Genomic DNA, 12025 nt, shown 5'->3' on the forward strand with positions numbered 1-12025 from the left:
CTTAATTGCTTGCTCTACATTCGGACGATAATGCTGCAGCCCTATTTGTTGCGCTGAAATGGTGTTAAAGTAAACTGACCAAGGAGTAAACCTGGACAGGAAAGTTTGGTCAAACATTAACAGGAGAAAAAGAAAAAAAGAAAAGACTACGAAAAAGGCATTCTAGTGTTATTAGTTATTCACTGGTGCGTCTTTTTCCTCATTGTTTATGGTTAACTGAAGTAGGAGTTACTATAAACTAGAGTGGACAAAGTCATGTCAGTAAGCAACCTTCTACCGATTGTGGATTTTGGGAAATGCTCAATCGAAAGAGACGACTTTACCAGGGAAAGTCTAGTTGAAGTTGGCAATAAGCTTCTGAAGGCATTTTCAGAAGTCGGATTTGTCTATTTGAGGAATTGTGGAATAACCGAGTAAGTATGCTTTAGAACAGGGGTTCTTAAACTGGGGTCCAATGGACCCCTTGGGGGTCCGTGAATTAGTTTTAGGGGGTCCATGAAAGCCCAATTGAAATATTAGTGTATGCTAATGAAGTAATCAATTTATAAAAAAAAAAAATTAATTAAAAACAAAACGTGTTTGCACTGAATGTATTTAGACTTAAATCCTCTTACCCATTTTTGGACCAAAATCAGCAAAATTAAAAAGTTTATTTGTACTGTGGCGTCAATTTATGACGTCATTTTTAATATTTTTTGCCTACAGTGGTCCATGCGAGCTAAAATAAATTTTAGGGGTCCACGGTAGAAAAAGTTTAAGAACCCCTGCTTTAGAAGTATGTTTGTTTATATTGTTGTGTATAGGGATGTTCAAAGCAGAATACTGGCCATTCTAGAATATTAGGTTTCGTAAACCGAATAAATTGATTTAATTTACTACTTTGTAATACGGGGTGGTACAAATTACCCTCAATTGATCTGCCTGGAAGCCATTTCCAGGGTTCGTAAAACATATCAACATAATTAAAATAGGACGGTGCTGCCAAAAAACTCTTTGTCAATGAGTGAGTACCATAATGTAATCGATTTTTAAAATGATTGTGTGTAATATGTCTCACATACTGGCTTGCATGTCGATTTTTAATACGATCAGTTCGTTTTCCTAAACTAGAAAATGTTTAGCGGCACACAGTTTAAAAATCGCTTATTTATTTTGTGTTAAAATGTCTTGCTAGGTATAAAACCTATACTCATTATTCTCCATAAATCTAGTACATCAACCAAATTCACCGAACCACTGAAGCGTTTTTTACAAGTTCTGAGGCCGATAGAGAAAGGTATCAAAGAAGAGGCAAGGTTTTTGGTTACATGGGTCTTGCTGGCGAAAAGTAAGTTTGAATTTTAATTAAAAGTTCCTTTTTTTAGCATTTTACAGGCCTCTATTTTTAGTAAAACACTAGAAGACTACCACAAACAAGTTATTCATCAGATTGTTTTCAGACATGCATGTCTTTTCACGTAATCTAATTAATTATTACGAATTTTATCGCCATTGCTTAAACTTGATCGTCCTGTCCTTTTTCATTTCTCGTTATGCAATATAATATTCAGTGCCTTTTGGGGAGTCTTAGGGACTTAACAATGGTCCCAATAAACCGAAGGCATCACCCTAATACACTACATGCATGTGTCGCTATCAGGTTAAAGAAGGCACGAAATCTCGTTATTTTCATTGCCTGTGTCTATAAAAATTAAAAAATGTTTACATACTTCTGAAAATTGCACAAGCTTAACGCAATTACCAAATTAAATTTCCCAGGACGAATCTTGAAATTCCTTCTGATTACAAGGAGTTGTTCAACGTGGATGCAGCATCTTTTGCAAGGGATGAAAGTGAATGGCCAGATGACTTGGCTCCGGGATTTTCCGGCACTATGCTAAGTTTCATGGAACGGGCAAACTTGCTGACTATGAGGATTTTAAATGCCTTAGGGTTGGCAATGGATCTTAAGGTATTGAGAGAGTGCATTTGTAAAGTCATATTCTCTATATATTTTTTTCTTTTTTTTGGTTGTCGGAATGGCTCTTAATGGTTGGTAATCCCCCAACATAACAGGTTCAAAAGATTAATTTTGTTTTTTGTTAATTTAAATGTAAGTTTTTATGTCATCTTGTGCTTGGTTAATCATTCATTGCAGATTCTTACTTTATACTTATAAGGAGATGTAAAGCAGGTTAGCGTTATTGCAGTGAAATAGGACTTTTTATTGCGCTGGCCTAGAATCCCTACCACAGCTTTAAATTATTAAATCAACTCAGATTATTTGCGTTAAGGTGCGGTTTTGTATCGGGGTGGGTCAAGTATAATTAATATATTTCTTCTCCTAGTTTTAGTTTTAACCACTGGTTTTGTTACTGTAAACCAGGTGGTAGGATTCTAGACCAGCGCCTTTTTCTTTCTATATGAACATGTGTATTTTCCTGCAGGACGAGCATTACTTTGAGAAATGTCACAAGAGCATACAGACTGCCAACACATTCACTACAGCCCGTACATTGTACTATCCGCCAGTTGAAGCTAAATACCTCAAACCAGGGCAAGTTAGGCTTGGGGAGCATGCTGATTACACGTCCATTTCAATTCTATTCCAGGACTCTGTTGGAGGCCTACAGGTAAAACTGCAGTGTTTATTTAACTGGTTATCATGTGTTAGAATTGTAGTTGCTTAGATTTGTATTTATTGAACAAGAACCCTAAATGTTGAATGATATAAAAGCACATATATGTGTTTTTTACAACTGAAAATGGTTGGAGGTTGTAGTAAGACGTAACAAGAATATCAAAGCCCATACAGAATTTGGTATCATTTCGAACGAATTTAAAAAAATTAAATAAAGAGTTATTCGAAACAACCCAAATGATACCTACTTCTATATGGGCTTTGATATTCTTATGATATTTTGATATATCTTCTAAATTTGTTTTTTGACCAACGAATATGGCTTCCGTATCTATAGTTTTCCGAGTTTTTTAACAACCGCCTTGCTTGCATCATTGATCGAAGGGTTCGGTCAGTCTGTGATTGCTTTCGGTGTACTAAAAGATGCCAATATGTGTACTAAAAAATTGTAATCGATAAAATGTATTTGTAATACCGAGGATAGTTTTTTGGGCGACCAATTATTTGCCAATAACTTTCGCCTAATCATCAAGTGTTTTGGGGCTAGAGGCAAACGTGTAATGCCAGGTGCAGAGTTCGCCATTTCATTAAATGCTCTAAGTTTCCAAATTAGCATTCCATCGTAAAACGTGCTGGTCTCTGACAAAATGCGCTACGGAGTAACTCTGAAGGTAAACTTTAGGCTAATATTCAGCGAGGTTACGCACAACGTAAATTGTTACGTATTGGTTACGCATTGCTGGCAATAGTAACTTTGTATTCTTTGCAGCAAAACATTAGACTGCACATGGCCATCAACAAAGTTAGCAAAATCAAAAATGCAGGTTGTCAATCTCAATAAACTGTTGTTCCAGGTGAAAAACGTGGATGGCGAATATGTCGATGCCAGACCTATTGAAGGTACAGCACTCATTAACATTGGAGAGACCATGAAAATGTGGACTTGTGGGGCTCTAAAGTCAACTGTAAGTTGCAAACTTTTGATTGCTTTGCCAGTAAACCAGTCATTATTATATACGTAACTTGAGTCACAGTCAAGTCGCAGTCAAGTTATTTGCAAAATAACTTAAGTCTGAGTCAAGTCATATATGAAATACCTTAATCCAAGTCACTTTTTGAATAAATAACAAGTCAAGTCCCAGTCAAGTGATAATTAAAGCAAGTCAATTTTAGTCAAGTCATTGTCATAAAATTACCGGCTATGAAATTAATTTAAACTCGAAATTAAATTAAACTAACTAAAAAATACCGAAAAGACAACCGAGGACAAGAAAATTGTTTTATGTGCAAAAATGCAACATTTAATGTCAGCCCAAGTCATTAGTTTAAAAGACTTAGGTCAAGTCAAGTCAGTTTGACCGAAAGACTTAGGTCTAATCAAGCCATATTGAAACAGTGACTTAAGTGAGCTTTCAAGTCATTAACTTGAGTCACTACAACACTGTGCTTTGCTGTGGGCAGATAACTGGTACACCGGAGGTTCTTAACCGGGGGCAGTCACACCTATTGGTAAATTTGGAAAAATTTACTGAAAAAGCACGATTTTACTTTATTTACTAAAAAAGCACGATTTATAAATAGGGGCAACACCAACTTTCAAAACTTTTCTTAACTGATTGACTAACCTCACTAACTGTTACGCCCCGCCGCGACCTGTGCACTGGGGCTTGGCCCCTGACCCCATACAGTTTCCCGGCGGGATGCAACCTCGCGAGTTCTTGTTGTTTGGCGAAGGTTTCCAGTCAGATATGCTACCTGTCATAACCACAACTAGAAATCCAATCAAAAGTATATGGTTGCAACGAATTAAAACGTTATCAAATATAGCATTAGTGAACGTTATTTTCAAGTTAATGTGAGACAGACAGCCACCGCCTATTGCAGCGACTGTCGGGTAAGACTTCGCAAAAGACTTCTCAAGAGAAAAGCTTAAAGCCGCTAAGAAGCGACATGTATATAGCCAATACGCAGGAAGAAAAATAACACGAAAGTTACGTCATATTTGGCCAATAAGACTGGCCGGCAATCTGAAAACATGGCTAGGCATTACAGCGGCCATTCCAAGGCCAAATTTCTGCGAGAGTCAGACGCCAGCAAAACAAGTGGCTTGTTTTGCAGAACGTGAGAACATCGCCCGCAAGACTGACAGTTATAGATTACGAGATTAAAGGTTACATGTCAAGTTTGAAACGAGGCGAATTGAAGCAGGAAAACTCTAGAATTTTACACACAACAATACGGAAAACTTTGCATCATAAAATAGGATATTATGTAACTGAAGAACATATTTGGCAAACGAAAGCTGAAACGCGTAATCTAAAGCCCTATTTAAAAATTCGTAAGATAACTTAATATTAATATAAACTCTAAGATTTGGCTTATGGCAATTAACTAATTTGGGTGTTTAAGTGTTAATAAACACGTAACACTAACCCACCCTGCTTGCACAATATCCTGGCAACAAAGACGAAAAAGGAAAGCCCATAGAACCTAGGTAGCATTTTTTCAATGAAAACTTTACAAAATACTACCCACCCATGTATTAGCTTTGATATTCATTCTACGTCAAACTACAACATCCAGTCATTGTCTTAAGATTGATTTGAAACGTTCACTAAATGCTACTGACTTATGTATGGGCTTTGATATTCATTCTACGTCTAACTACAACTCCCAGCCATTATCGTAATTTTTCATTTTTTACACGTTTTTGATTCATATTTTTCTGTTTTTTGTACGGTTTGGTTTTTAGAAATTGGTTCTGAACAAGATTTCTGAAACAATGGGAAAAATGGCTAATTTTACTCAAATAATGCTATTGTCTCATCTGGTTTTTGTTTGTTTGAGAGATTACCTCGCCAAAGCTCACTGCTATACTCACGCTTAGTTTTTCGCCGCAAAAAGGTTGAAAAACACTGGAGTAACCGGATAAACCAGTGGCATTACTATAATATAATTAAAAAATAGGACCACACGTTTGTATGGCATTTTGACGGTTTCGATTTAGTAATGCCATGGGGTGATGCAACAATCGCAAGTGTAAGCACTAAGCAGAATTAAAAGGATATTGTACTTAAATATATAGTTTGACTTCTGTAGCTGTTACAGTAATTCGTCCTTTTAATTGTCTATCGGTGTAACATCATGCTGCACAAAAATACACCGTGATATAGCTGTTATGCCTTATGTTTTCCACCAAGCCGAAAAGTTATTTCTGATCGAAAAACTGCTTTTGTTTTACCTCAAACTTACGCTTCGCTTTTCTGTTGCCTTATTTTTTTATCTTGCATTAAATGTACATATTAGTCGTTTTGTTTTTATCCTGCCTCATTTTTCTTATCTTGCGTATAATGTGCACTGGTCGTGTTTTTAGTGATTAGCTCAAGGTTTTCATTATACCTAAAATGCACGCAAGACGTTTTGTTTTTATCAAGCGTCAAATGTACAATAGTCATCTTGCATTTTTTTAATTCCTTGTTTTTTCGTGTCTTAGAATTATGCAAGTTTTGATTTTTACTTTAAATTAGTCGTTTCTTTTATTTGCCTTGATTCAGATAACCGTAGTCATATGGTTTTTATAATTAGTTTTTTTTTATAAAATGTTAAGCCCTCTTAAAATGATTTACCAAATATTAAACTTTTATGTTGAACAAGGGATTAAAGTATTTTTTTTAAGGTATGTTGGTTCCACTTTTATACCGAATTTGCAAACGAAGCCACAGTGCGCCGTGGCACCCCCGCTCGGCAATCCATGCGCTGTGCCAGGGGTGGACAATTATGCGCTGTGCCAGGGGTGGACAATTATGCGCTGTGCCAGGGGTGGACAACTATTTTGACAAGGGGCCGCATGAGAGACAGAAATTTTTTTTGGCGGTCCAGGTTAACAAGGGGATTTGAAATCAACATAAAAATACATACAAACACGTAATACAATACAAAACAAGGCTTTATATATTATCGCCTTTACTCGCGCTTTTCTGCTTTTGCATTTTGTATGTTTTAGTTGCTTTTTATTTGCACTTTGACCTGATAAAGCATGGTTGGGTTGTGCGAAATCATTTGCATTTAAAAAGTGTCACCTGATTACCCTTGAATATAAAGTGTGATTCCTTTATCAAACTGGGTATACATATTTTAGTTTTGACAAGCTGGTATAGGAGTAGGGATAAATAAGGATGCCTTGCATGTGTAAAGTGATTACCTTAAAAAAACACGTAAAAGCTTACCTCTAATAAAAAAGTTTTATAAAAAGTAAGCCGCGGGCCGCATTTGGCCCTCGGGCCGTAGACTGCACAGGTCTGCGCTATGCGGTTGTGCGTTTGAATTTAAGCAACAGGTCAAGCGTTTTGCACAAGTTCACCTTTTAACTGTGAAGAGACACAAGAGAACGTTAATAAACGAGAAAAAAGGGTAACTGCTCGTACGCTCAATCTGCTGGTAAACAACTTCTGATAAGCCCTGCTTACGGCTTGCAACAAAGCACTGCCTTAGGTTGATAATGCTGGAAAGCAATTACATACCGATTGTTGATTTCGAGAAATGCTCAATCGAAAGAGACAACTGTAGCAGGGAAAGTCTGTTTGAGGTTGGCAATGAACTTTTGAAGGCGTTTAATGAAGTTGGATTCGTATATTTGAAGAATTGTGGAATAACTGAGTAAATATATAGTAGGCTATTACTATAAATGTTTCTTCTATAACAACTATATAGCAGATAGTTGAAACTTTTCGCTAGTACTGGTTTGTCCGATATCCTGTAACGTTTTGCAGTGACTACGTTGAACAGCTAAACAACACAACAGAAAAGTTTTTTTTGAGTAACGAAGATGACAAACGCAGATACAATAGGAAAGGCTCAGTTAATTTTGGCTACGTTGGTATTGGTGACGAAACGTAAGTTAGTATTCTTATGATTTTGTGCAACATACCTACATTTGGTTTTTAGCTTATAAAAATATAACTTTGGTTGGCAAAAAATCCATCTTGTTTTGTTTTCTTTGTGTTTGTAAAGCACGTTTTTATTATTTTTCCTTTTGAATAACAAACAAAATATGATTAATGTCCAGCATATTATAATATGTTTTATATAGTTTCAACCGCGGCTCAAAACTACCAGGTGATTACAAAGAAATATTTAATGTTAACGGCGAATCGTTTGTGAAACCTGATCGTCAATGGCCCGATGACATTGCCCCTGGATTTAAAAAGGCAATGTTGGATTTCATGGATTTGGGAAAAGTGCTTAGCCTCAGGATTTTACATGCACTGGCATTAGCCATGGAACTTGAGGTAAAACAATGTTCATAAGAACACTGCAGTTATATCTAAAAGTATTATACTTCGAAATTCTGTTATTTATCTTCTATAGCTTAAAACTTTGTGTTATTTTCAAACTCTGTTATTTGACATTGTTTGATAATTGAATGTAATTCCAAAGTCTTCCGTCAGAATTGTTTTGTGTGCAAACCCAAGCTATAACTTGGTCGAACGTGCAATTCCATTTTTTATGATTTTTATAATTTTTTTGGCCACATCCTACAGACCAAAAGTTCAGTTATTTATCTGTAAATTATAGGCTATGAAAGCTGTCTGAAAATATCAATCATTAACTTTCGGCCTTAATCAAACTTGCCAGAACTGTAACTGCAGCTCCATCGGTAAAGTCCCGTGTTTTACGATTTAGGACGAGCATTACTTTGAGAAATGCCACAGCGACATTCACACCGAAAACAACTGGACAGTTGCCAGAACCCTTTACTATCCCCCTCTGGAAGCCAAAGACTTGGTACCGGGACAGGTTCGGCTTGGGGAGCACGCTGACTTCACTTCTATTACAGTTCTATTCCAGGACTCTGTTGGAGGTTTGCAGGTAAAACACCTGATGTATAAGTTACATGTTGTTTAACTAAACTAGGTTGGGAGTTGAAATACATTTTAAATTTGGCATATGGCACCGTATCCTTTTCCCCAGCCTTAATGTGCGACTGTAAGAGTAAGGTTGTCCAGTGTTTTAAACAAGACTTTTTGATACGACTGAGGTCCTAGTCAAGTGCTATTCAAAGATTGAAAAGTCAAGTCCCAGTCCAAGTTAAGAGTTGCCTAGGTCAAGTCCCAGGAAATAAGTCACTATTAAAGCAAAAGTCAAAGCACTGATATGAAAAATAAAACATAAAACAATAAAATTGGTGTGTTCGGCCGATTATGAAAATGATAAATATTATGATATGCACTTATTGCCTATAGGCCTACTCGTGTATCAAGACAGATTTTTAAGTTATGATATTTCTGTTTTGTAGAATGTATGTCGCGAACAGTTTTGATTTTCTTAGTGTGCCGCAAGCCTAAAAAGGTTGACGATCCTTGACTGAATTAAATCGATTCAATAGCCTGTCAGTTGTTACGTTGCGAAGCTTTTTTATGTTAAGCTTTGCCTTTAATATTTGCAATTGTGATTCACTTTTTACATTGGATGGCAGTTTATCCCGACCCTATACTAAACCGAATATTTGTTTAGGTTCAAAACGTCAATGGTGAATTTGTCGATGCAACTCCGATCGAAGGAACAGCTCTTGTCAATATTGGAGAAACTCTGCGGATGTGGTCTTGTGACACTCTCAAGTCGACCGTACGTAAAACAAGCAACCATGCCGTGATAATTGGAAAAGTACACTATCGGTCTAGTTAAAAAAGACTATCGGTCTAGTTAAAACAGTGTTTGCACTTCGTTCCATCTAATTACAGTTGCCTTCAACTCAAATATAAGTTAAAATCATTTAACTTAAAGTTATATTGTCGAAGACACGAAATGTTCATTTATTGAAATGCTACTTTTATAAAAGGAAAAGTTCCAGACAAGGCTTAGGAAAAAAATAGGCCTGTTTATTCGACTTATCAAGAAGTTATCAAAAAAAGTCACTCGTCTGGGTTACACTGCACTGGCATTTGTATTTTTGTTCCATTTTCCACGATAGGACAAATTGCAGCTTAACCAGTTAGCAATGTAACTTAGCTGCTTAACAAAAAATATACCCAAATCAATACAATTTAACTGCATTTTTTTGTAGTACGACAACCGAACTAAAAATATAATGTTTACTTGCGCAATTTATACCAAAGTGTGTAATTATTTCATCTCTTGGACACCGCAAAACTTTTCGAATACCATCAATCCATATTGTGCTGCCTTAAGCGAGAGGCATGGTAAGAAAGCAAATCGGTAACTTTACCGCCACCTTCTGGTTTCTTACATTACGACAGAGACACCGCGTGGTGGTGCCCACAAGCGACGAGAGCTGCCGAAAAGTGCGAAGGTCTTTGGCTTACTTCGTTCACGCCAATGACGATGTCCTGGTGAACGCCCCTCTGGTCTACAAGGACAAGTCCAAGAACAAGAAAGAGCCAGATGTCCTAATGACGTCCTGTGATTATGTGTGGAAAAAGTTAAGGGCGCTTTGGGAACCTACTGAGTAGACGTTTGACTGTGATTCGAGCTCATGCAGCCGTTTGCTTAATCGTTTTTAAATTTCCACTGAAAACACGTAATCACCGTAATGTTGAAAGCTGTTTATGTTATTGTGTTCTTGTATTGCTTCTTTGCTAATTAAGATTTATGTGAGTAGCATTATGTTCTCTGTGTTAAATGTTTGGCAGTACTTCGTCACATTGTTGTTTTACCACAGAGAGTTTTTATTTTATTGCTGCATCACCGTGTGTTTCGTCATGGTAAGTTTTCGGTAAAAATCCATTGCCTAGATTTATTGCAATCGCATTTCAAGTTTTGCGTTATCTTTGCAGCAAATGTGCAAGATTCATTTTTGACACCAATTTTTATGCGTCACAGCATTTTCTAAAATAACGTATATACGTTTTAGCATATGTTTTCAAAACGCCGGTCCGCGCCGTGGTGTAAACATAGATTAGTTTTCCCCGGTCGCGTAAATATTCATTTGTTGTCATTTGACTGAAGTCAGAAGACGTTTCGCAACCGCGTTTTGACGTAAAAATTGTATGTTTAGCGTCAGAAATAAGTGTGAAGAAGGTTGAGTTAACGCCCTTTTTGTCACGTGGTATTTTGTTAAGTATTGTAAGAATTAATGACGTAAATGACGTAAATCCTTTTTTTGTTCACAGAAACTTTGCTAACTGATTCTCGTCTATAAATAGCGTGCTCAATCAATACAGAATGCCCTTTTACTCTGACAACAAATTCGAGTGCTTTTGTGACTGAAGCAGATACGGGATATTCAATTCGTTATTATGAAGATCAGTATCGAATAAAGTCTTGTCTGTTACTCAAGGAACCAATTGGAGTGCTCGTATGTCAGAAGCAGTCGACAATGAACAATTCAATATGAATGCAGAATCTACCTTGTAGGTCTTGAGGTTGATACGCCGAGGCACAAAAGACAATTAAATGAGTACTCATTATCACCCACTTTTTTTTGTAGAGTCTCCGAATTTTTGTTTTTGTGGATCTAACTTTTTTTTATCAGATATCAAACAAGGACCGAAATTTAATGTATTGTGTTTTTTTTTTCAAACTATACCGGGTCCGCGAAATGTTTAATCCGTCATTTATGCCAGATACAAAAAAAAACATAATAACCCACACGGCCACTCTAGATTGTTTTGTGTTACTTGATTCAATTATGTATTTAATTAACCATATCCATGCTATCAACGCACAAAAATTTAGTTATTGATAATTTCGCAAAACAGTGGTAAAAATCTATCGTCCTATGCTTTTGAAAGAGCTGTGCGCACCTGCAAAAGTATATAAAAGCGCAAAAGAAAAATGGACGAGTATAAGAATTCGGCACGAATATGGTTTGGTAAGTATATAGCTACAACTAGATGGATGTATAGAGCCTCCACAGATAGATTAGAGGCACAGAGTTACTACCGCTAGCTAGAGGTATAGAGTCACTACAACTTTACCAAATAGATATAGAGTACTGCTTACAGTTGTTTTGACGAACTTATGTACCTTGCTTACTTTTCAAACAAACTTGAGAAAAGAGCAGAGACTCTGTTTTGTCGTTAAAAATGTCGGCGCTGGTCTAGAATCCTACCACAGTTCTAAAATCAACGCACAAAATTTGAGTTAGGGTGCGGGTTAGCGTTTGGGTGTGGGTGGGTCAAGTATTATTATATTCTTTGTTTAATAATAATACTTGACTTACCTTAACCCAAACGCTAACCTGTACCCTAACCCAAATGGTGTTTCATTGTGGTAGGATTCTAGACCAGCGCCAAAATGTCAAATATTAGCTGAGCACCCTTGGATACCTTTTTGTACTGGTGCTCCCCATGCATATTTTAGAGCACTATAGAGTCACTATACAACTAAATAGAGATGAGATTAGAGTCACTGCAGCCAAATAGAGGTATTGAGTCACTACAACTG

The 12025-nt window shown here is 36.7% G+C and overlaps 2 protein-coding genes across 2 annotated transcripts; both read left to right on the plus strand.

Moving 5' to 3' along the window:
• Positions 1–255: 255 nt before the first annotated feature.
• On the plus strand, positions 256–4553 carry LOC146165423 (uncharacterized). The gene is made up of 6 exons (XM_083380923.1): positions 256–375; positions 1212–1327; positions 1759–1951; positions 2427–2612; positions 3475–3585; positions 4485–4553. Exons 1-6 carry the CDS (start codon positions 256–258, stop codon positions 4551–4553), a joined length of 795 nt encoding a protein of 264 aa, XP_083237049.1.
• A 2541-nt stretch (positions 4554–7094) lies between these two features.
• On the plus strand, positions 7095–10800 carry LOC146165424 (uncharacterized). The gene is made up of 6 exons (XM_083382266.1): positions 7095–7276; positions 7390–7512; positions 7710–7908; positions 8303–8488; positions 9134–9244; positions 9877–10800. Exons 1-6 carry the CDS (start codon positions 7119–7121, stop codon positions 10087–10089), a joined length of 990 nt encoding a protein of 329 aa, XP_083238392.1. The 5' UTR covers positions 7095–7118; the 3' UTR covers positions 10090–10800.
• The last annotated feature ends 1225 nt before the right edge of the window (positions 10801–12025 follow it).

This window comes from Ascidiella aspersa, chromosome 2 (genome assembly GCF_963924565.1).
Source record: "Ascidiella aspersa chromosome 2, kaAscAspe10.2, whole genome shotgun sequence".
NCBI lineage: Eukaryota > Metazoa > Chordata > Ascidiacea > Phlebobranchia > Ascidiidae > Ascidiella > Ascidiella aspersa.

Bases quoted from the DNA above. Each gene is read 5' to 3' on its own strand.
- LOC146165423 (XM_083380923.1), top strand. From the start codon at position 256: ATGTCAGTAAGCAACCTTCTACCGATTGTGGATTTTGGGAAATGCTCA. The intron at 376-1,211 runs GTCGGATTTGTC...CCATAAATCTAG, and splicing joins TTCTGAAGGCATTTTCAGAA to TACATCAACCAAATTCACCG. The intron at 1,952-2,426 runs GTATTGAGAGAG...ATTTTCCTGCAG, and splicing joins GGTTGGCAATGGATCTTAAG to GACGAGCATTACTTTGAGAA.
- LOC146165424 (XM_083382266.1), top strand. From the start codon at position 7,119: ATGCTGGAAAGCAATTACATACCGATTGTTGATTTCGAGAAATGCTCA. The intron at 7,909-8,302 runs GTAAAACAATGT...TTTACGATTTAG, and splicing joins CATTAGCCATGGAACTTGAG to GACGAGCATTACTTTGAGAA. The intron at 8,489-9,133 runs GTAAAACACCTG...ATATTTGTTTAG, and splicing joins ACTCTGTTGGAGGTTTGCAG to GTTCAAAACGTCAATGGTGA.